Source organism: Solanum tuberosum, unplaced genomic scaffold, assembly GCF_000226075.1.
Source record: "Solanum tuberosum cultivar DM 1-3 516 R44 unplaced genomic scaffold, SolTub_3.0 scf00020, whole genome shotgun sequence".
In the NCBI taxonomy this organism is placed as follows: domain Eukaryota; kingdom Viridiplantae; phylum Streptophyta; class Magnoliopsida; order Solanales; family Solanaceae; genus Solanum; species Solanum tuberosum.
In genome coordinates this window covers 2,691,363-2,713,710 of record NW_006238946.1, presented here as the reverse complement: position 1 = coordinate 2,713,710, position 22,348 = coordinate 2,691,363, and the positions used below count along the sequence as shown (strand labels likewise).

The following is a 22,348-nucleotide window of genomic DNA, read 5'->3' as shown; positions in this document are numbered from 1 at the left end:
ATTTTGGCATCCTGTACAGTTTCTTGCTAATGCATCCAGCATTTTTGCTTCTAGTAAAAAAAAAATTAAATGAGGGTGTTTTGGATATTTTTAGGGGAAGTATATATATTGATGTTTTCAAGTCATAAACTCAAACACCCAAATATTTCCCCAAAACCCACTTCTCTCAAATTGGAAGAAAAAGAAGAAGAGAAGTGTGAAGGAATAGAGAATTTGAGTGTAAAAGAAGATAAAGAGTGGCATCAATTAGCAACAAGTTATTTGTTAGAGCAAATTAGGAATGAAGAAGCTAGGAGAGATGAAGCAATTGAGAAATGGAAGCAACTTTATTTTGCTATCAAGATGATGACCTTATTCATAGGACAAATCAAGGTATGTTTAAATTTCATCAGATAGTCACTCAACAAACAGTTGTTATGTCAGAAAGTCGGTTTTTTTGTCCTTCTAATGTGTTTGATTTGCTTGACTAGGAAGAGGACTATGTTGGAAAACAGAACAAATGGAATTATTAGAGGAGATGCATAGAGAGTTGAAAGAAAAAGAGGAAAAAAATTGCACTTCTAAAAGAGCAAATAGCTTCAAAGGAACAACAAGAACTCAAGAGAGAAAGGGAAGTAGACATTTTAAGGCAAAGTTTGAAAATCATGAGCTATAATATGAAAGCAACAAACTTTTCTAAGAATCTTTCAAAAAGCTTGCATATGTAAAAGGTAGTACTAGTTTTTTTCTACCCAATGTTCAATATCTGTATTGGAACGCGATTCAACATAAAGTGAAATTAGAACTCCTTATCGAGATATTCACTATACTCATAGTTTAAATCTCGAGACCTCTGATTAAAGGAAGAATGATTTTATCTATTAGTCAAAGATCTAGGTAGTAATGATACTCTTGGTTAGTAAAATATAGAACTGGTGGAAGTCCTTATGTTTCTTTCATGCCATTTCTTTGTAGTTTGTAAAAAAAAATCCTATTTTTAGTTCAAGGCAATTATTTTAAAACAATTACTTGTTTTCATTATTCTATCATTTTTTTAATTTTGTAACAATTAACAAAAATAACCAAACAATGTACAATTGCATAAATAAAAATCATACATATATACAATAAATGTAGCCAATTTTTTTTTGGTGTTATTGTTATTTACAACCTTTGGAAATAAAATATCAACATTGGTGAATTTTGATAATTTCCAATTTAGCCAATTGATATGTTCTTCTCTTCTGTCAGCTGTGGCCTTGGAACAGTTCTATAGTTTGATCTCACATTCTAGAAAAAGAATTAGAAAGCATAAAAAAAGTAAGTACATATCATGTTGCATATGTATGTTACTCGAACTCTTCAAAAATGTTGCAGCACACATGTCGGATTCTCAAAAGTGCACTACTTTTGGCGGATCTGACATGCACTTGTCGACATTTTTGAAGAGTTCGAGCAACATAGTTCAGAATGGTAAGATGTGAATGGAAAATGCAAGTACCTCTAACAGAGTGATGTAATAGAAGTCTTCCATGTGCTGCATAAGTGCACTGCCATCTCTGATTGCTAGAAATATGTTAATCTCCGTGTTCAGTATTTTCTCAATAAGTTCTTTTTCACCTTTCATCTGCACAAAACATTACGATAAGTAATTGTGAGCTTCTCAAGAGTTATTTACCTTTAAATAAAAAGGAAATAATTTCCATATAGCAAAAATAACTCAGAATAAGCTCCCCTCCCCCAATTGTTGCTCGGACCTCCCAAAAATGTTGCCAAACCTGTGTCGGATCCTCCAAAAATGCATAGCTTTTGAAGGATCCGACACAAGGCTCCGAGCAACATAGCTTCCTGTTGACTCGAAACTAATGGAGTGAATTGATAAGCTTATTGTGACGTCCCGCCACTTTGCCAGTCAAATTCCGCATCCGGATAGGGGCGGAAGATTCTAGAGTTGAGGAGAGGCTAGTGGAGAACTCTAGAATCCTTTAGATTTCTCAAGAAGGCTACTGAAGGTCCTAGATAATGTAGAATTCTCTAGAAAGGGACCAATGTGTAAATATCTTAGGGACTTGTAAAGTAATTTTAATTTACACTTTAGTCCTTAGATGGTAGTATAAATAGAGGTGCCATTCATTTGCAAGGCATCACTCAAATTGTAAGCAATCTTCCAAAGCAATACAAAAAGCCTTTTTCCAAAGCTCTCTTGTTCTTTCTAAGTCTTTCCTTTCATTCTCTTAGCGATCTTAATCTTAAAGGCTTGCTTGAGCTTGCAAGATCTTGAAAGGGTAGTGAGTAAGCTGTCAAGCACCACACGGAGCTTTAGCAAAAACTCTAAGTCCGTGACATTATGCTCAAGGACACCCTCCATTACGCTAAGTATTGAACAAAATGAATAAACAGAAGTCTCAAGTGATCAAATGTATGGTAAGTAGCAGTACAATTTTAACAGTTCAAGAGCTTAATAGAACATATCATTAATGGCTGAAATGGAACACAAAACGGAAAAAGAAGGAAATAAAGACACGGGAGAACAAAGGTGGAGAAACATACAAATTCACTGACAATAACATCAGGGGTGGCCTCTCCGATAACATCACCTTGGTAACCATCTTCCAAGAGTTCCATATTATCCTGAAATGTAATGTCCCGAGACATATTTAGTTAAGTAACAAGCTCCTTTCAACGATAAAAGGAATGATGTCAAATATGATCATACTTTCTTTCTGACTTTTTCCAGGGAGGGATAGTAGGTTTCCATACACAATAAGTAAAAATGACAGACCTTCTCGATACTTCCTACCTTAACAAAGAAGAAAATCTCAAAAAGTTATTTCGAGCAATTGAGTAAATAATTCTATAGAACATATAACAAAGGTCAATTGTTTTGAACCTTCTGCAATTTTCATCAGATTAAGCTAACCATCCGACACATTTTTCCACTTTAAGCTCTAACAGTAAAACAAAACTTCCTTACCAGTGCCAAAATTCTACCAATCCAACGTTGTATAGTGTAAAAAGTTTGAAAATGAAATCTACTCACCATTGTGTTTTTCGGATCTCCAGCTGCCAAATAAACGGGTTGAGCAACATGGCAGTAGCCCATCAAGCGAGGAACTGTTGGTATTATATCTCTGTGATTTACAACCCTCCAGCTGTCTTTAACTTTCTAAAATATAAGAAGCAACTAAGTTATATAGAGTCGCTCAATATTTAACAAAATTAAACTCTCAGTACGATTCCAAAGCAAGCGAAAGTGATTTTGTAAGGTCACTTTTCTTAAAGAGCTAAACAATGTGTTACAGCAGTTCACCATGTTACATTAAAAGAACAGGCAAGACATTCTCATGAACTATCGGCAAACAATGTGACAAGGCATCTGATTATGGCTCAAACTTGCTAAAAGTTGGTCTGACATGTTGGACAACGCACCAATGCTTATTCAATAGCATGTTCTGAAACCCCAAGAGTTTCACACTTCAAATATTACAAGCCACCTCCATAAGAGAGACCGAGAGTCGAGAGAGAACATCAAAAATCATTTTCATCCATTGTTACTGAGGAGGGATAATTAGGCAAGGGCGCAAGGCTGAGTATGTGAACCAGCTTGTGTATATTTATTAGTGTGTCAATTTTTCCTTTCTTTTCTTGGTTCTTGTTTTTTGTTTTTCTTTCATTAACTTGTTTCAGAAGTAAAGACCGCTTTAATTTATAACTGCAAAAGATTGTCATAAACGAATGGCGAGACCATAATGGCAATATAGAATATAGTTAGTCTCAACATAAGCACTTCACTTCTGCAGAGAGTAAACAATACCTCATTATAAACTTCAGAAAATTTTTTGTTTCCAACTCTTGGAGATCCAAAGTTGTACATGGTCACACATATAGCTCCATGCCTAACACAACCAACAAGAAAGATAAGACAGTCACATATGTAGTGTTAGCATGATAGATATAGAGGCCTTGGTTTTTCTCCACAAGTACTTCAAGAACAAGGGCAGCCCGACAATTTGGATTTAACAAATGCAGACATGTTCTTTTCGCGAGAACTCCTTAATTTGCAAGATGTTCTATTATTATGGAACAAGCAGCAAGCAACTTAGCAATCACAATTTACTAAGGGTCCTACAAGTCCAATTTGGTTAAAAAAGATGAAACCATCAAGAGAAGATTTCAAAGTGGTGACATGGAACAATTGAAGGGATGTGCAACAGCTAGGTAGCACATTAGTATTGGGTACAAAATGTCACACATTCAAATACTGTCATCCCTACGGCCCTACCTATTACTGCACCTTACAGCAGTAACAAGGGTCAATTGAGATACCTTCTGATCAATGGAATGATGGGAATACTGATCAGAATAGATATAAGACTGGAATACAGGTCCATGGTTAGGTTTATTTACGTAACTAGCATCGAAACTACATTTGTGATAGGGTTCTACCAACAATTCTACAACTTCTCCTCTTAAAACAACAACAAAAAACATACCCATTCCACAGGTGGGGTCTAAGGAGGGTAGAGTGTATGCAGACCTTACCCTACCTACCTCGTAGAGATAGAGAGGTTGTTTCCCATAGACCCTATGCTCAAGTAAGGCATTTCAAAGCAGTTGGTAAAGGGAATACAGAACTAAAAGCAGTAAGAACAATGAAATAATGTGATATGGAACTTAAAAGAAGATCCAATTTTGAGGAATTCTATGCAAGTCTCCAAGAATTAATGATATATCATAACAACGTAATAACAAAACACTATAGAAGTATAGAACAAATAGTGTGGCTGAGAAAGAAAAGTGGGTGACGTTGGATCATTTGAACTTCTCTAAAAAGCCTCCTGGCTCTGTGGTCAACTCAGTATCATCAAATTCTCAAAGAACACTACAAACATGTTAAATAGACAGCAGAAAACCAAACATGCATGCCCTATTGGCGAGATGTTGGTAAATGGTAAATTATATAGAATGGATGAGAAACAAGCTACAGATATAAGCAGAGAAAAGGAGGAGCTTACTTAGCTAGTTGACTTGATGATAGTTCAAGAGCGAGAAGAGTAGCCAATGCACCACCAAGACTATGGCCAGTCACGTAAACATGCCATTTGTTTGGTGTGTCAAGATCATCATCCCTGGAAAATACATTAAAATTGTAATAAGCGATGTGACATCAATGTTTAGTGGTGAAGTAAGTACATCATAAACAGAGAAGAAAGCAGAAACCGCGAAGAAGGCAAAGAATAAGATGTACAGCAGCAGCAACAAGACCCACACGAAAAGAAGGAAAAACAGAAGAAAAAAGACTAAGGCAGGTCTAGACATCTCAGTAAAGCAAAAGTGCATTACAAGTTTTAAGAGTTGGAGTGTAACACTAAGCTCATGACACGAGTCCACTTAGTAAAGACTTGTAGAAATATTTGCCAAGACTTCTACTTGAACGTACGAAAGAGCCATTGGAAAGGAGAAACAATGTTGTACAGTTTTGTTTGACAGTCCACTTACCGGTAGCCAATTGCTTTTTTGATAAGCGAGACGAGCCTAATCCTAACCGAGTCATATGCACTTAGGAAACCACTGTGAACCTACAAAAATAACCTCTGGTAATGATAATGAGAAGGATTATAAACATAAGTAGAATACATTCATAATTCAGGCACTTAGAGATAGAAAGTAAGAATTTCAGTGCCACCTGAACTTCTTGCTTGAAGTCCCCACCTATCCTTTCAGGATTCAACCTGCAGAGTAGGAGACAACTCAGGATACAAAATAAAATGGACAGTGGTAGCTTAACCATATAAAGTTTCTAGCCAACATTCAAATAATGAAGAAGCGAGAACATATAATTCAAATTTCTTGGCTATTTCTAAAAAAAAAAAGGCAGCTTGGTGCGCTATGTTTACGCTATGGGTGGGTCCGGGAAAGGGCCAGTACGCAGCCTTACACTGCATTTCTGCAAGAGGTTGTTTCCACAACTCGAACCCGTGACTTCTTGGTCACATGGCAGCAACTTTATCAACTTTACCAGTTACGTCAAGGCTCCCCTTCTGCTAGGCTATTTCTTATTGTTTCTAATTCTGTTTGACGTTCAAACTTTTCTCAATAGTGTCAGTTAGAAAAAATTCCTGTAAAATTCTGGAAAACCTTAAGCTATGTTGGTATTTGCAGTCTACACTTACTAATACAGGATGGAAGGTTGTCTTCCAATCGTATTCCTCTAAGAAAATTTCTTTAAGCATTCATAATAGACAGTTGCATTTCAATAGAAGTGCACTTTCAGAGAACTTAGTGAAGGATGAAAATTATTTGTTTACTGTAACAGGAAAAACAACACAGTAGTAAAAAGAAACCAGAAGGGCAAAGTAGAGAAAAAGAAACTAAAGCCAGACTATTCATGTACAGATATAGATGTTACCCTGCAGGAACTAGCATCAAGTCCGTCACAAGATCTTTCCATTTAGTCTGGATCAAAGAAAAAAGGGTTATCCCCAAGTAAGCTAAATCAACAAGTTTTACAGATGTGTTTAACACCAGAACCTACTTGTTCTGTTCCCCTGAAAGCAACGACTAACCGTTTCCTTGATGAATCACGCCAGAGCGCTACCTGCAGCTCTTACAGAATCCAAAATCAGTAGAATAGCTTTCCTTGGATCAAATAAATCAGATATAAGAAATCTGATAGAAACTAAGAACTCACAGCCAGAAATATATGAACTTGCCTCTGTGTCGGTTGACTCATTATCTAAGAAGCATAATTTGTCGAATTCAGATTTGATGAAAGTCGGATGTCCCAATGAAGTAGCTAGCAGTGCCCAAGCTTCCATGGCAGTCTCTGCTGTTGAGAAAAGAGACTTCATCTCCTCAGCTTTCTTCTCATCCAACACTATTCCATCTTTATTCATGGGATATCCAAGGATGTCATTTTCCAGTCCAGTTGAAGAATCTTCTTTAGCATCACCCTTTCCGAAAAGGCCTGCTCCTTTGTTGAATTGAGAAACTGTGGCATTTAGAACCATCAATGCTCCCAAAATGGAATCAGTTTGACGCAATAAGTCTTGTGTCACCTTCTTGATATCTGGAAGTGATGACTGAATGTTGTTAAGAATAGGTGGTTCAGTTGATGCACTACCATTAACATTTTCTTGTTTATCAGGAGTTGCAAGACCAGATTCAACATAACCTGCATCTGCATCTTTTCGTGATTGCAATCCAATCTTATTTAACAGGTCAAGATTATCCCACTTTATTTTCTCAGGAGCAGGGAGACCAAGTCTTTGAACAACATTTTGATTGACGGTATCAGCAAAATTCTTCCAGAAATGTTTATCTGATTGAGAGCTCTCAAAAATCTTAGTGCCAGGGGAATCATGGTCATCGGTTATGTCACTTCCATCACGATTAAACTCCACTTCACCATCAACTTTAGTGTCTTTCAAATTATTTGAGATTTCTGATTCTGGGGGCATGCTTGAGTCATCCAAGTTGGACGATTGCTGCGACTCTGGTAGTACATCTGATTCCACAACAGGACTGCTGCTGCTACTTGAATCATTATATGCATCATTAAGTAGCTTCATCTGTCCAAACGCAAACTGTACAAATTGTCGAGCTTGAACAGTCTCGGAACCCAGAATTGTCTTCAAAGCAGACTCAAAACCATTTTTCTTTAGAAATTCTGTAATGATTGGGATGTTCCACCACTTCTTTTCTTCTTCAATTTTCTCAAAACTCTTGTACTTAATCTGTATCATATTATTAGGACAATTAGTGAAATCTCGAATTGGATAAACAATGGTCAAATTGAGTACCATTTAAGAAGGATATTTCTGAAGTTAAGATTAGCATGCTATTCAGCTATAGAGTACATCAAAATAATGTGATGGATCCTCATAAAATGAAGATCTGAAATTCCATTAAATAAAAAAAGCTTTATTTCTTTGTCTCAACAAGTTCGAAAAACAAATTAACTCTTAACCAGAAAGCCAAATTCAGATAGAAGTTCCAGTGATCCAGTCAGGAAGAACCAAAAGAAAATGAACCAACCAAACACCTGGTTGCTTCCTACACATAAACAAGGTCTTAGTGATCTTGAACCTTGAATATGCCTCCAGATTCGAATCAACTTACCTCTATCTCTATCTTCCCACCACCGCCCATTCCATCCAAATCAACCAGCAGTTCATGAGAATCTCCTAGAAAAGCACATGTTTGTTATTTTCACAAATTAAAACATCAATGGAATCTGTACATCAGCCTAATCCTTATGTCAGCTCTTATATCAGTTATGATAGTATCAGAAGTGTATAACCATTGAAACTAATTTGGTTCCTTTAAGAAGTGTTCTTCCTTTGTCAATTTGTTTTATGAGCAATGAGACACCTTCAACGTAGCCATCAAAACACAACCAAAATGCATACTGAAGATGAACTCAGAACTTCTTCCCCCATTTTCATGGGATAAGTTGGAAAGGAAGCCAAACCTTATTTTACATGAATGATATTTTAGCCAACATGATAACTAGACAATTATTTGAAGCACAATTTCATGAGAGCCATTTCTTGAGCTCGTACCATCACAGAGGTGTTCCAAATTAACTGCTGCATTTCCCATGCGTTTATGTGGAGTCACCAGATTTGCATCCCAAGCTGCAAGCTGACAGTAGTAATGAATAATTCATCAGATCTGGAATTGAGAAATAAGAGCACCTAAAAACCTGTCATGCCAGCATACTGCATCCGAAAGTCCTCTAATGAGCAGATAACGGTAAAAATAACGAAAAAATAAGTCGTTCCTCATTTTAAAGACTGTAGCTAAAAAGACAGAAGCAGACTGTTGTGGATATCTTAGACAACATAAACCAAGATGTGCAGTTCTGGGTCCCTAAGTTCTAGCCCGAGGCCAATAACCTTAAAAGACTGATTCTGTTTGTTCCAATTTGGTTAATACTATGGATCTCAGCAGGAAGTAGAAATACAAAACTAGTATTCAGCAGGAAAGACACTGTTGGATCTCAGAAGACACGGTTAATTTAGCAGTGTTCATAGGAAGCATCCTTTAATGAAGCTTGGAATATCTACAAAGCTTAAAGCTTTTCAAGTTGCATATCTTACTAGAGCTGCTCATTTATCATTAGGAGATTTAGCGTACCACATACCGTGTATTAAACTTTCTAATGTGGAAGAGCTAAGTTACAGCAAATTGAAGTCATATTTCAAAAGCAAAATGTTACAGTTTCTGGAATGCTATCCTTTAATTAATAAACCATTAGAGAGAAAGGATGAACTCAAGTTATCAACCTGAAGATCATACAGAGGTGGCTGCTTAATATTTAAAGCAAACTCCTCATTCCATGTTGGCTCTTTTGTCCTGCAAACATTAATTCATGAAATTAACAATTTTCCCGTTATTGGATGATGTTTCAAGATTGAAATAGTGCATAATTTGAACAAAGAAAAGGATAGCTTTATTCTCCAACAGAAAATAGCAATTGTAGACCTTTTGCCTTCTCGATGACAAATTAAAAGGATTAAGAAGCACGGAACTTCAAATAAGATATTGGTGGAATAATCACACTCAAGATAACAACAGAATATGAGTTACGGATGAAAATTAATTGAATTCTACTTAATCCAGTATAAGTTTTTGCTAAAAATTTGATACGTTTCTCAAACCGAAGAGAAGACTGAATTTAGCAACCATAATAGACTTTCTAGACTCTCTTATTAGTTACTTTATCATTCGGCTTATGCAAGCAATACTTGCACAGGAACATGTTGACTACATGCAAAGATCCTGATTCATTGTTAAGTAAACCTACAAGATCTAGAGAAGTTCCAACTGAAAAGAGTAAAAGGTTGCAGTATAACACATGACCAACTACCTACCCCCATTTCACCTTGCTTTTGACAACTTGACTATCTAGCTGTAACACCACATACGGATCACTCGTTCCCTGAAATTTGGTTAGAAAAGTAAGCAATTAAATCAAAACAGGAGTCAGCAAATTAAATAAATGCATAAGAAGCAATCATTTGAATAAGGAAAGTACAGTAAGGCACGTTTCAACTGAAATTTGATCATTTGCTAATATTAAATGGCAGATACCTTACCCAAGGATCCATAGCAGGTAAATTGAGACCTTTCTTTAGCTTCACGAACAACTGGCCATCATAAATTTCACGCACAAATGACCTGGAAGATGGTTGTCAATTATGAGAGAGAATTATCAATCATGATCCACGCCAAATCCTACTACCTCCGAATGAAACAGGCATATCCAACTCATTTGCAGTTGCACATGCACAAATCTAGTTTTGGGCAAACTGACATATTGTCTAAGGTGATTTTGATTTAAAAGAAAAAGCAAAACAAACTAAGCTGAATGAGACAAAAACAATCAGATATGAGCATTCTTCATAGCCGTCACCAGTGGAACATACGTGTGCCCTTTACTTGATCCGACCAATTTAACAGACCTATAACTCAAGTTCCTACAGTTTAAGTTTTCCATTTCAGTAAGAAGAAAATAACTACATACTCTGAAAGAAATATGGTTTTGCAATTAGCCGCATCCACCTCAAGCTTTCCGACATTGTCCTGATCAAGCAATATCAAACAAAGCAAATTGGATCAGACTTGGAAAATAATTCAACAGCTTAATTACTTTTTGCTTCATCAACATTTCAAGATTTGTAGAATATTTGCAAGCTTAATTTCCTTCTAAACAAAATTTAGTTCAACGAAAATCCAGTTAGGCAAGTGATCATCACCTTATATATGTTTATGATGAAAACATTCCCTTCATTTACTATCATGAGTTTGTGGGTTATGACTACTATAGGGAAAGCACATTTATGTTCATTTCCTAAACTAGAATCGCAACAGAGTGATGAGATGCCAAAACAATAATATGAATGAAAACGAATTACTGAAACTCAAAGATCACAACTTTAAGGCAGCACAAAATCATACTTTACGAGCATGTCCTCTATGACTTCTACAGCACCAAACTGAAAAGAACCCACAATGCAAGATACTTTGGCAAGCAATTTCCTTCCTCCAATCCACAGCTAATACACATCATCATGCTTATTTACAAAAAATGAATCAACAGTCGATCAATCAACTCCAACTCAACCCCAAACTAGTTGGAGTCCACTATAAGAATCCTCAATATCTATTCACTCTATTCGAGTCCATTTTCAAAAAAAAAAAGACTACATACATATTAACATTCTTATTTACAAAAAAAGAGAAATTTTTAGCCAATCAATCAACTACACCTCAATTCCAAACTAGTTGGAGTTAGCTACTACAAGAATCCTCAATATCCATACACTCTATTCAAGTCCATTTTCAATTTATTAATAAAGAAAGAAATAGAAAAATGAACAACTACATACCTATCAACACTCTTATTTACAAAAAAAAAGATCGAATTTTTTAGCCAATCAACTACATCTCAATACCAAGCTAGTTGGAGTCAGCTATTAGAATCCTCAATATCCATTTGCTCTATTAGAATACAATGAACAACAACAACATGCACAGTGAAATCCCACAAGAGGAGTCTGAAGAGTGTAGAGTGTACGCAGACCTTACCACTACCTCATGGAGTTAGAGAAGCTGTTTCCGAAAGACCTGCTCTATTAGAATCTATTTTCAATTAATTTTCTTAATGTTTTAAAGTTTGATAATCAACCAACTGAGCGACTATGATTCTCCTATTTTCGATTTGCGAATAAAGAGAAAAACATAAAAATGAACATATAAAGATTGAGAAATTTACTGGAGGACTAGTATAAGCTTCAAAAGCAAAACCAGCAAGAATGACAGCCAAATTGATATCAAAAGGAGGCCTTTCATTAGTCTCCTTCTCCTTCTGAGCTGATGAAAGGGGTAAAAGTTCACCACTAGCTTGACAACAACAAAAGAATGAATCTTTTGCACCAAATTTAGAATAACTAAACAACCCATTAAGCTTTCTGGAGAAAAAAAGCCTTTTTGAGAAAGAAACTGAATTGGGGTTCTTGAAATGGAACAATCTTGGTGAAGAAGAGATGGGAAAATGGAGATGAGTTTGCAGAGTAGCCATGGGAGGAGAGTGAAGATGAAGTGGCAGTTGGGTGTAATTAAGTGGTGGATTTGAGGAGATTTTGGGAAAGAAAAAATTGTCCAGTGTTAACCAAAAGAATCTAAGAGAGGATTTTTTTTATTATTTCTTTTTGGGAAACTATCCAGTTTCTTCCAGATATCTTATTATTCCCTCCGTCTTATTTTATATGAGTTTGTTTGACTTGATACGAAATTTAAGAAAAAATAAAAAAAAATTAAAATTTGTGATTTAAAATAAGTGATAGATGTTTGGTTACCTATAAATTATTTCATTTAGGGTAAAATGAATGTTATAAAGTTAAATTATTATTAAATATAGAAATGTGTCTAAGTGAGTCATATAATCTGAGACAGAGAAAGTATCCAATTTTCTTAGGTTTTTTCAAAAAAATCCCTACAAAAAAATCTTTATTTTGAATTGGCATAATTCATAAACGTGTTGTTTTACTCCACTTCAGTTGTCATATATGGTCTTCAACTTTAAATGTGCGCACGTAAGCACTTACACTGGTATAAAGTTAAACAAAAAGACACATATGTCCTAAGTAGCGTCATGTGTAGCGTCTTACGTGTATTATATGACGTTGTCTACTTATACATCTTTATATAAATTTAAGAGTTTACACTTGTATAAAATTAAACAAAAAGACACATATGTCCTAAGTAGTGTCTTACATGTATTATATGACGTTGTCTACTTATTTATCTTTATAAAAAATTAAGAATTTTTGTGTTCACATACAATATTATGTCGTTTGAATTTTACTTATCATCAACATTTTGTTTAATCTTATCATAATTTACATATTTTATCATATATATCACATAATCAAAAAAATAATAATAGTAATATTAGAAAAGAGTTGTGAGGCATTGTTTATAATTTCATCAATCATTCACTCATTGGCTGTTTTCCTAACATCAATCCCATTTTATGATATGAACTTATTTTATTCTATAGTTATTTATATTGTAGGCAGACCCTAATAATATACGAAGGATCTTCAATATCGCAATCATTTTAATTCAATTTATTTTATGATTTCCTAAAAACTATGTGCAAACAAATGTAGGTATTTGATCCCGCGATAGAAATTGAAGTTGCTAAAGCTAAGTTGTTCCTCTTAATTTTCTTCCGATAGAGGATTTTGGTCTATTGGTAATATCATAAAAGAGTGTAGCATAAAATGTGTGGGTTAGACGCACGTCACGAGATTGAACCCTGCTGCTCTAGACATATGTTTGGCATTTTGATGGAGAAGGGTAATAGAAAAGTGAGCTCATTATTCAATTCTAAAATAAGTGAGACTTGTTCAAGTGGTTGAGCATCTCCACCATCAATCAATAGATCGAGTGAAAAGCAAAGAACAAAATATCAATTAACAAAAATAAAAGAAACTTTCTTATTACATACTTATAATGAGAATTTCTTAATGAGAGAAATCTCAATCAATAAAACAAAATTCACTATAACACCAATATAAGGTGCATGGAATTTTTAAACAATAATTAAACCAAACCTATCAAAATCATCTCACTCTATAAGAATCATAATTCTTTTTGTGAGAGATCTCACAAACTACTAATATTATTATTTTTTCACTTATGCCTAATAATTTAAAGCATATATGAAAATTATAGAATTAAATGAAAAAATAATTAAAACTGAGATTAAATTGATAAATGTGTTTATTAATTAATTATTTCTCTTTTTCACTTTTTGTCTGATCCAATTCCAAGTGTGTTCTTCACTCCATCAACTGCACCTTGAGCCATATGGATCACTTGCTCTCCAGTCTGAATAATTACAATAAAATAAAATAAGAGAATTATTAGACATATTATCAATAATTTTTTTTAAAAAAGTGAAAAGTCTTGAGTCTATTAATAACTTTTTAAAATTATTTAACTTGACAATCTAAAGCTCTTTTATACTATCTTTATATTTTTATTCGTTATTTCAGGTAGCCTTACTTATATCATTTTTATAGACTACATAATCCCAAGTTAAACTTTTGTCATTATATTTATATGTATAGAAAGAAAAGTATATTATACGTATATCGATAATTACTTCTCGTAAATATATTTTACATCTTGAACGTCCCTAACGAAATTCCGACTTTGTAGTAGTGATAAATAAATTACCTGCTGAAGGAATCCAGGGTTGAGTTGGTCTTTGTTATCCTGAACAGATTGTTGAGCACTTTGGGTAGCACTGTCAGCCTTATCAGCCAATGAATGTGCTCTATTCTTTGCTGATTGTGCTAGTTGTTCGGTCTTAGCCTGTTTCATTTGTTATTCGTTAAATTTAAATTCTGAGATCGAAAGAAAAGGGAAAACGATAATGGGAAATAAAATCCACACTTAATTGTATGAAAAACTATACTGATACTAATAGACTTTAAGTCGATGTCCTAAAGAGCAGTAACAATAATAATTATTACGACTCCGATTTTGCACCACATGGGATCATGGCTCGATAGGTTATGTTACAATTGATATTACTAGATTATAAGTTTTGATAATATAAAAATAATTTTGATTTGTAACGAATATTTATTATAGTATTACCTGAGCTTGGCCGTGGTATTCACCGGCTTGTTGAGCATTTGACATTTTGATTATTGATTTTGAAGAATTTATTTTTAGTAAATAATTGTAGAAAACTTTATTTTTTGAGCTTTGGTATATTATATATTTTTTGAATATCTTATAGGTTGATTAGACCTATTTATACAGTTTATTGGTTTATTTGATTGATGATCCATTTTTTTCTGCTTTGGACTTGGTTTTCTGTGGTTAATTAAAACAGATTTTGGTAATGACTCTAAATAGAACATAAATTTATCATAGTTTAATTGTCAAACAAAAAAAGACAATTCAAGATATTAAGTTCTCATCATGCGTGAGAGTCGGATCATAAAAATTTATTTATTGTACTTTTTGAAAATTAAGTTCAAGACATTATATCAATGTGTGTATTTTTGAAAATTTAGTACTCTCTCCATTATAATTTATTTATTTTAATTATTTCTTAATCTGTTATATATTTTAAAATTACGTAAAAATATATAATAAATTACAATAATTAACAAAATAAAATATATAAAAATTCATAATTAAGTTATGTTGTAAATATTTTTGCTTTAATTTTTAATTATTAAAATTAAATTATTTAATTTGATGTAAACATCGCGTCTGATTAAGTGGTATCTCCCTACCCCACCACACACACCTTTTTCTTGTATTACTTCACTTGGAATTTTAACATACATTAGAATATTCAGACCTTCTCATCCACAATCAAGCAAAACAGAAAGAAAAAAAAGAAGAAAAAAGAAAAGAAAAGGAGTGAAACTATTTATACCTAACTTTTATATGGTCCCAAATCATCTTATTGAGCAATTGACTTATTATTCCACTACTACTCTACTTTATATGCTGCATGTGACAGTGATTGAACACGGAATTTAAGAAAATAAAAAATAACGCATATTTGAGCGTTGAAAGTGTGTAATCGTGTATATACATTTACGAAAAAGAAATGAAAATTCGTTAGTGGTTGAACGGTTTTTATAATTTTGTGCATAAGAGTCATGTGAAATAAAATTAAAAGTCAGCTACTATAAGTTGTCTTATTACTTTATAATGGAGATCCGTGAAAACAATTTTTTTTATGATTTCTTTGCCACAAAATTTAGACACGATAAATAACAAAAAAAATAAAATTAATGTGATGCGTGATGCTTAGACAGACGTACCATATTTAACAACAATCACTATCAAGGCGGATTTAGAGTCGTTTGGTTTGAATTCAAGTTATGATGAGATTAGTTATGATTGAATAAGTTATGCTAAGATTATTTTTTATTGAGTGTTTGATTTATTGTATTCAAAATAATAAATCTTAAGAACAACATATAAGTTTACAAAAATATCATTCATGGATGTGAAAAGTAATGTATAAAAAGTGTTTAAAGGGACATTTTTGTCATTTAGTTATTTTATCCTGGGATAAGTTATTCCGGGATTACTATATCACCCATGGGAAGGGATAACTTATCCCGGTACTAATTATTAATCCCGGGATAAGTTATCCCGGACTTGCCAACCAAACAACAAATTAAGTGACACACTAATTTAATCCCAGGACTATTTTAAGTTATCCTTCACACCAAACGACCCCTTATAGTATAAGGGGCGAGTGCATCTAGTAATTTCGGCTCAATATATTGTAAAACACGCTAAATTGATATAAATAATGGGTTTAAAGAATTGAAATTCTCAATCCGCCTCAGACTCTGATAACAAGAGACTTCACGAGCACATGAAAACCTTATGGACATGACTGCTTGCCATTACTAAAAGCAAAGTATACAAAAAGTTTTGGAGTTTGTGCACGTATCATGTGCTAGAAGGAATGGGTTGACATTAAAAAAATGTCATCCCAAAGTATGGGATAATAAGAGATGGTAAATAGAGAGGAAGTAGATGGGAAAGTCTTGTAACAATCAATAATGTTAAATTTTTAACCGTCTCGATTAATTTGAATTTGCATTAGGTCTATGATAAGATGCTTCTTATCAAAATATATTTGATTCTCGAGTTACTTTAGGTTAAGAATGAAGATATATCAATCATTCATTCAACAAACGAACGAAAAATCAAGAATATGCAATAGTGTGCTATCTGGATTCAAGAGTTGTATTTACTACTGAATTATGTATCATTTCATTAAGACATAATGTCTAACTTCGAAAAAAATACACGATGGACAGTTTTACAAACATATAAGAAGAACGATAGCGAGCTATAAGATCCTTGGTAACATGTTGAAAAACTCCATGTTAGCTAAAAGGATCAAAATTACAGTACTATTTGACAACCATTTGCTTAGTGCATGAGGGCTGCTGCAGCTTCTTGCACTAACGGCTGAGTTATATGCACGAAATGCTCTGCCTCCCTCTCTACTTGTTCCCGGCATTTGTTAGCGTCTTTTCCTTCTTTCATTTTCTTCACAAAGGCAACGAATCGTCTCCAGTTATCAGGATGGAATAGGTCAGGATTCATCCTCAAATATGTAAACGCGCACATCTCTCTATCACCTGATTGATCGTTGATATTCAATGAGGATGCTTGAAGGATCTGTTCATGTGCATAATCATCGTATCGTGGCAATGCATTCTCCCCAGCAAGTGGAACTTGAGCTTCCTGAGTTGCTAATGCCACTTGCCTAACCAACTTCTCAGGTGCACATTGGGCATCTTGTGGCTGCTCGTGGTCACGCATCTCAACACATGTGAAGTTGAAAACTGCACCGTGGCGGGCAAGCATCTGGGCGATGGGAAGGTAACCATCTCGGTTACGGGTGTTGTAGTATCCAGCGGTCAGCTCAGGGGCATGGGACCTTGTTCCATAGTGCCAGTGAATACCTGCAATCTTAACTGAAATCTTAACACCCTTGTCCTCGAATATCGCCTTGGCTGATTGCAGTATCCTCTCACCATGGTTCAAAAGCATCTCAGAATACCAAGTGAGGAAGAACTCCCCATATTGACTATCCCATCCACCACCTTCCTTCTTGAAAAAGTTGGTATCTTCTGGCCAATTGTTGTACTGACCAGCATCGGTTGGACCGGTGTGTCCCCATTCAGGCTTACCAAAAGCTTCTGCTGCACCCTGTAAGCTACTGATCATGTACTGCAGGGTGATCAATTTAGAAGAACAAATCATCAGTAATAATGACGACGTTAAAACTAAAACACAGCATAGAAAACAGAACTTGATTTATACCTTGTCATAACACTGAAAAGCACCAATTCCAGGGAATTTCCATACTCCATCTTTTTCCGGATAGGATGGATAACGGAGCTCTCCAGCTGGACCCATCCCGACTTGAATTTCCTATATCACACAAGTCATTCGGATAAAAAAGTGAGCTTTTTACTCTTCGATCAAAAACTCGTGCAGCATAGCTAAAGGTCGAAAAAGCGTAAAGACTTACCACAATGGTGTCACCTAGGAGATTCTCAAATCTATCTCTAAACCCTCTCATGAAATCAGAATAGCATTGGACAGGAGTCCTTCCTTTAAGAACTGGAAGTGTATCGCAACCAAGCGATACATATTCAAAATTCCTCCTTCCCCACTGATCTGTGTATGCAAGATCTGAATCCTTCTCCATCTCCTCAACAACCCACCTTGGAAGAGGGATCCTGAAATTTCAAAAATTTACTTAAGCACGCCAGAAAGCAACGCCAAAATATTGCGATTAATAGAAATCAAACGCATAACAAAACTCGAATGCTAATTAAACAAAGATAATCCAATTATAAGCATAACATAGATTCTTCATGAATTTTCCATATTCCATTTTACCCTTTTCAGGTTGATTCCAATCTATCATAAAGTCATTTGCCTTTTCAGATAAACTAGTTCTTTAAATAGTTCATTTAGCACACCATATAAAGGAGCATATTCTCACTATCCCACTAAAAGAAGATAACCTTTTTTTTAACTTTCTTCAAATTGATACCTTTTTAACCTTTTCCAGATCCTATGAATCTTTTATCTAAAAGTATTTGTTGAAGAGAAATACCACCTCGACAAGAAATGATATCTCTCCACTCGATTTGAACAACCCTTCTCCCTTTAAACTAGCTTTTTGTTATGTGAATTAGGTCAAAATTCTAACATGTTATCATAGTCAGGCCACATCCGATGTGGAAATATCTCAAGTTAGCTTTTGGGGTGTGAGTTAGATTCATATTTGATTTGACAGTATTCATTATTCTAAAGTAAGTTAGCTTTCCAACAGATCTAGATTTTGAATCTGGCAGTCATAAATTTGTGGTTAAACGAAGTAAAAATAGCAGCGGAAAATATACATACGTGCAGGAATCACCGACGTTTCCACCACATTGATGGAAAGACATCACAGCTTGAACTTTGAGTCCATGTTTTTTCGCCATTTCCATAAGCTCAGCATAACCGCCCCAATTATACTCTCCCGGCGCATCTCTCTCCACCAATCCCCACCACACATCCATCATAATCCCTTCCACACCGGCGCTCTTCAACGCCTGTAAACTCGCATTCATCGCCTTCTTCCTATTCACAGTATGATCCATTTTCACACTATCCAACGGCATCATAACAAACACCGGAACTCCTTTCTCTTTCTCCGACGAATTCCTAACCTTATATTCTCTCTCAACTACCTCATCTACCTGAGCTTCCATCAACGCTTGACACGCTAATAAATCCGGCCGCATTCCTCCTCCCATCATCGGACTCATCGGCGGCGACGGCGACGGCGACACCCTGTCAATTTCAGCTCCTGTTTTTTGTACCGATACTTTTAAATTCGTCATCGGTGTTCTCCACATAGCTGATGTAGCTGAACTCCCCTTCGCCGGAACTTCGCATGAAACTCCACCGGTTTCCGCCGTGAGCGATGTTCCTGATAAGGCACCGATCTGGTGTGGCAGACTCATTGCCATAATAATAATATTAATTTTTTTTCAGATTAAAATGATGATTTTTTTATTTTTTTTGTTCACCAAATTGATGGAGAAAATGTGGAGAAGGTGGAGTTAAAATTGTGGTTTATTTATAGAGTAAGTAAATAAAAATAGAAACTTAGATAAGATATATAAAGATAAAAGGGACGTTAAATTGATGACACGTGTAAGTAAGGACACGTGGCGAAGAACGAGCGAAGGCGGAGGCGACGGTTAAGATTGCTTTTGATCACGTGAAATGGACGGTGGATATTTCGAGACGCGTGAAGGTTCATGTAGCTGAAGTATGGGAAGAGTAATGGGGAGAAAAAGTTGTTCACACTTAATTTGCTCATATTCAACCAATAAATAGTAGTATAAAATAATATTGATTGATGAACATAATTTTTTTTTTAAAAAAAGTGAGTTAAAAATATTAGATTAATAGATACATGACATATTAACAACAATATCAACAAATCTTAAGTTAATTGATACATGACATATATTAAAAATAATATTAACATTGTTTGGATGTATAGGTCGATGTTGGTCAATCAAGAGTTTTCACATCCAGAAAATGAAAGTAACAAATAGATGAGGATGCTACTAATTATGATAGATATGTAGGTAGACTAGAATAGATTGGATTAAAAATATATCTGAAATAAGGTGTGAGTGACTTTGAAGGAAGATAAGATGCGGGGCATGATATTGAGATGATTTGAGCATATGATGATGAGATGTACGGATGCCTCAATGTGAAGGTGTGAGAGGTTATGCTACGGATGAATTCAAAAAAAATAAAGAAATAATATTTAGAAATGTGATTAGACAGAGCATGATAATGTTGCAGTTTATCGAGAACATAAATGTTCCAATATTGTAAGTTGTGGTAAATATTGATTAGGATAAAAAGGTAATAGTTAGGTAGGAGTGTATGGACTTGATATCTACTTAATCTAGTATTACTTTTATTTTCTATTCTTCAATTTATGTTATTATGTGTTATTTTGTATAGTTTGATTATAATATTATTTTATTATTATCGATTGTTTCTTTTATTTTCAGTACTTTTTTTCTTAACGGTTTTTATATTGAATCATGACAGCCTTTCAGAAACGATTATTATGTTTTTGAGATAAAAGTCAAGTTTTCTATTCAAATCTTATTATAAAATTATACTGAATATATTGTTATCGTTATTGAACGTATGATAATATTTTTATTTAATTTGTCATCTCTTCTTCAATTAGGCATTATCCCAATGATATTTCTACAAGTGGGCATTAGACACGTGGCATAAAGAAGAAGGTGCCGTTGAAGATGGAAAACGGAGTGTTTTGTCCGTTTATTATTATTTTTTCTATGGTTACATTTATGTACACGAAACGTAAAAAATAAATATTTTTGGAAGAAAGTGAAGAAAATAATTTTGATGTGACACGTGGTCGGTTTTGGACGTTGAATTTATTAAAAGGAACCACGTAAAATTAGGCATGTACACCTCATTTTATTCAACTTCTTTTTCTTTCGGTTATAGTAATCACATTATTTTACTCTTTTTAATTAATTAATTTATTTATTTGTGGTCCTTGAAAGTGATTGATTTTAACAATGGAAAAAGGGAGGAAATATCATTAAATGTTTTAAAATTTTATCACTTTTCTTTTACTATAATAATATAATCCTACTGAATTCAAAATTGTTCTTAATATTAATTTTTGAACTAAAAATATACTCGTTTGTTCCATCTATTGGGATATTTATTGTTTTAACGTTAGATTTCGAGTTAAAAACGTCTTCTTATTTAATGGAATTATAAGATGTTATATTTAGGATTTTAATTCAAGAGATATGTTAATTTGTTGATCGATATGAACCGAATCATAAATTTCAATTTATTCAGACTAATAGAAAATAATTGTTTGTATTTGATTTCTTGTATACTCTATGTTTTACAATTAAGTGAATTTTAAAAGAATCAATATGGGTTGTGGTGCACTGGTGAGAATGTTTCACTCTTAACTAGAAGTCTCGGGTTCGAGCCCTGGGTATAGAGAAAATCTTGTTGGAAGCGCCACCCCAAATGGATCATGCAGTGCGTAATCCAGATTTAATCGGGACTCTAATGTAAACTCCGGACACCGTATGAAAATTAAAAATAAAAAGTGAATTTAAAAGAGAACAGTGTGTCTTCTTCATTCGAAGTTTAGATTTTTGGTTAAGCAAAAATATGAGTCTATATCAATTTCAAATCTAGATTTTAATCGATTTCTTCATTATTAAATATTGTTGGATTCTTAAAAATTCAACCTCAACAATCCTAAACAGATTAAACTTGAATGAATCATTCATGGGTTCGAATGAATCCACTAGCTTTTTCGTATACTCCTATATTTGTATTACAAAATTAAATATATATTAACATGTGAAATGTATATTTACATGTGAATCCCAAACAAAAAAGGCAATGGCGGAGCTAGGAATTTTACGAAGAAAATTGCACAACAAAAGATCGTTTTTATTCACGAAATTAAAATATTGACTTCACTTTTGGGGGTTCTAAATAATCTTTATAAAGTTGTTAATATTTGATCATATCCCGATTCTATGATAATGTATTCTCAAAAGTGAAGTCAATATTTAATTTTGTGAATTAAAACTTAAAAGACGTTTTTAACATATATATGGACTTTTGGCTATCATGCTTCGAAATATTTCTTACATAGACTTTTCAAATTTAGGTTTATCTT

The 22,348-nt window shown here is 34.1% G+C and overlaps 3 protein-coding genes across 3 annotated transcripts; all 3 read right to left on the bottom strand.

Moving 5' to 3' along the window:
* Positions 1-1,099: 1,099 nt before the first annotated feature.
* On the bottom strand, positions 1,100-12,182 carry LOC102585544 (uncharacterized). The gene is made up of 18 exons (XM_006340836.2): positions 11,762-12,182; positions 10,511-10,569; positions 10,083-10,164; positions 9,858-9,925; positions 9,270-9,339; positions 8,544-8,625; positions 8,101-8,165; positions 6,693-7,715; positions 6,515-6,577; positions 6,389-6,435; positions 5,666-5,711; positions 5,479-5,558; positions 4,995-5,108; positions 3,794-3,875; positions 3,020-3,145; positions 2,530-2,610; positions 1,481-1,606; positions 1,100-1,269 (listed from the first exon to the last, which is right to left on the bottom strand). Exons 1-18 carry the CDS (start codon positions 12,065-12,067, stop codon positions 1,198-1,200), a joined length of 2,592 nt encoding a protein of 863 aa, XP_006340898.1. The 5' UTR covers positions 12,068-12,182; the 3' UTR covers positions 1,100-1,197.
* Positions 12,183-13,795: 1,613 nt separating this feature from the next.
* On the bottom strand, positions 13,796-14,718 carry LOC102585205 (late embryogenesis abundant protein 1-like). The gene is made up of 3 exons (XM_006340835.1): positions 14,662-14,718; positions 14,236-14,373; positions 13,796-13,884 (listed from the first exon to the last, which is right to left on the bottom strand). Exons 1-3 carry the CDS (start codon positions 14,704-14,706, stop codon positions 13,801-13,803), a joined length of 267 nt encoding a protein of 88 aa, XP_006340897.1. The 5' UTR covers positions 14,707-14,718; the 3' UTR covers positions 13,796-13,800.
* A 2,062-nt stretch (positions 14,719-16,780) lies between these two features.
* On the bottom strand, positions 16,781-19,592 carry LOC102584887 (beta-amylase 1, chloroplastic). The gene is made up of 4 exons (XM_006340834.2): positions 18,982-19,592; positions 18,095-18,305; positions 17,884-17,994; positions 16,781-17,790 (listed from the first exon to the last, which is right to left on the bottom strand). Exons 1-4 carry the CDS (start codon positions 19,590-19,592, stop codon positions 16,984-16,986), a joined length of 1,740 nt encoding a protein of 579 aa, XP_006340896.1. The 3' UTR covers positions 16,781-16,983.
* Positions 19,593-22,348: the final 2,756 nt, after the last annotated feature.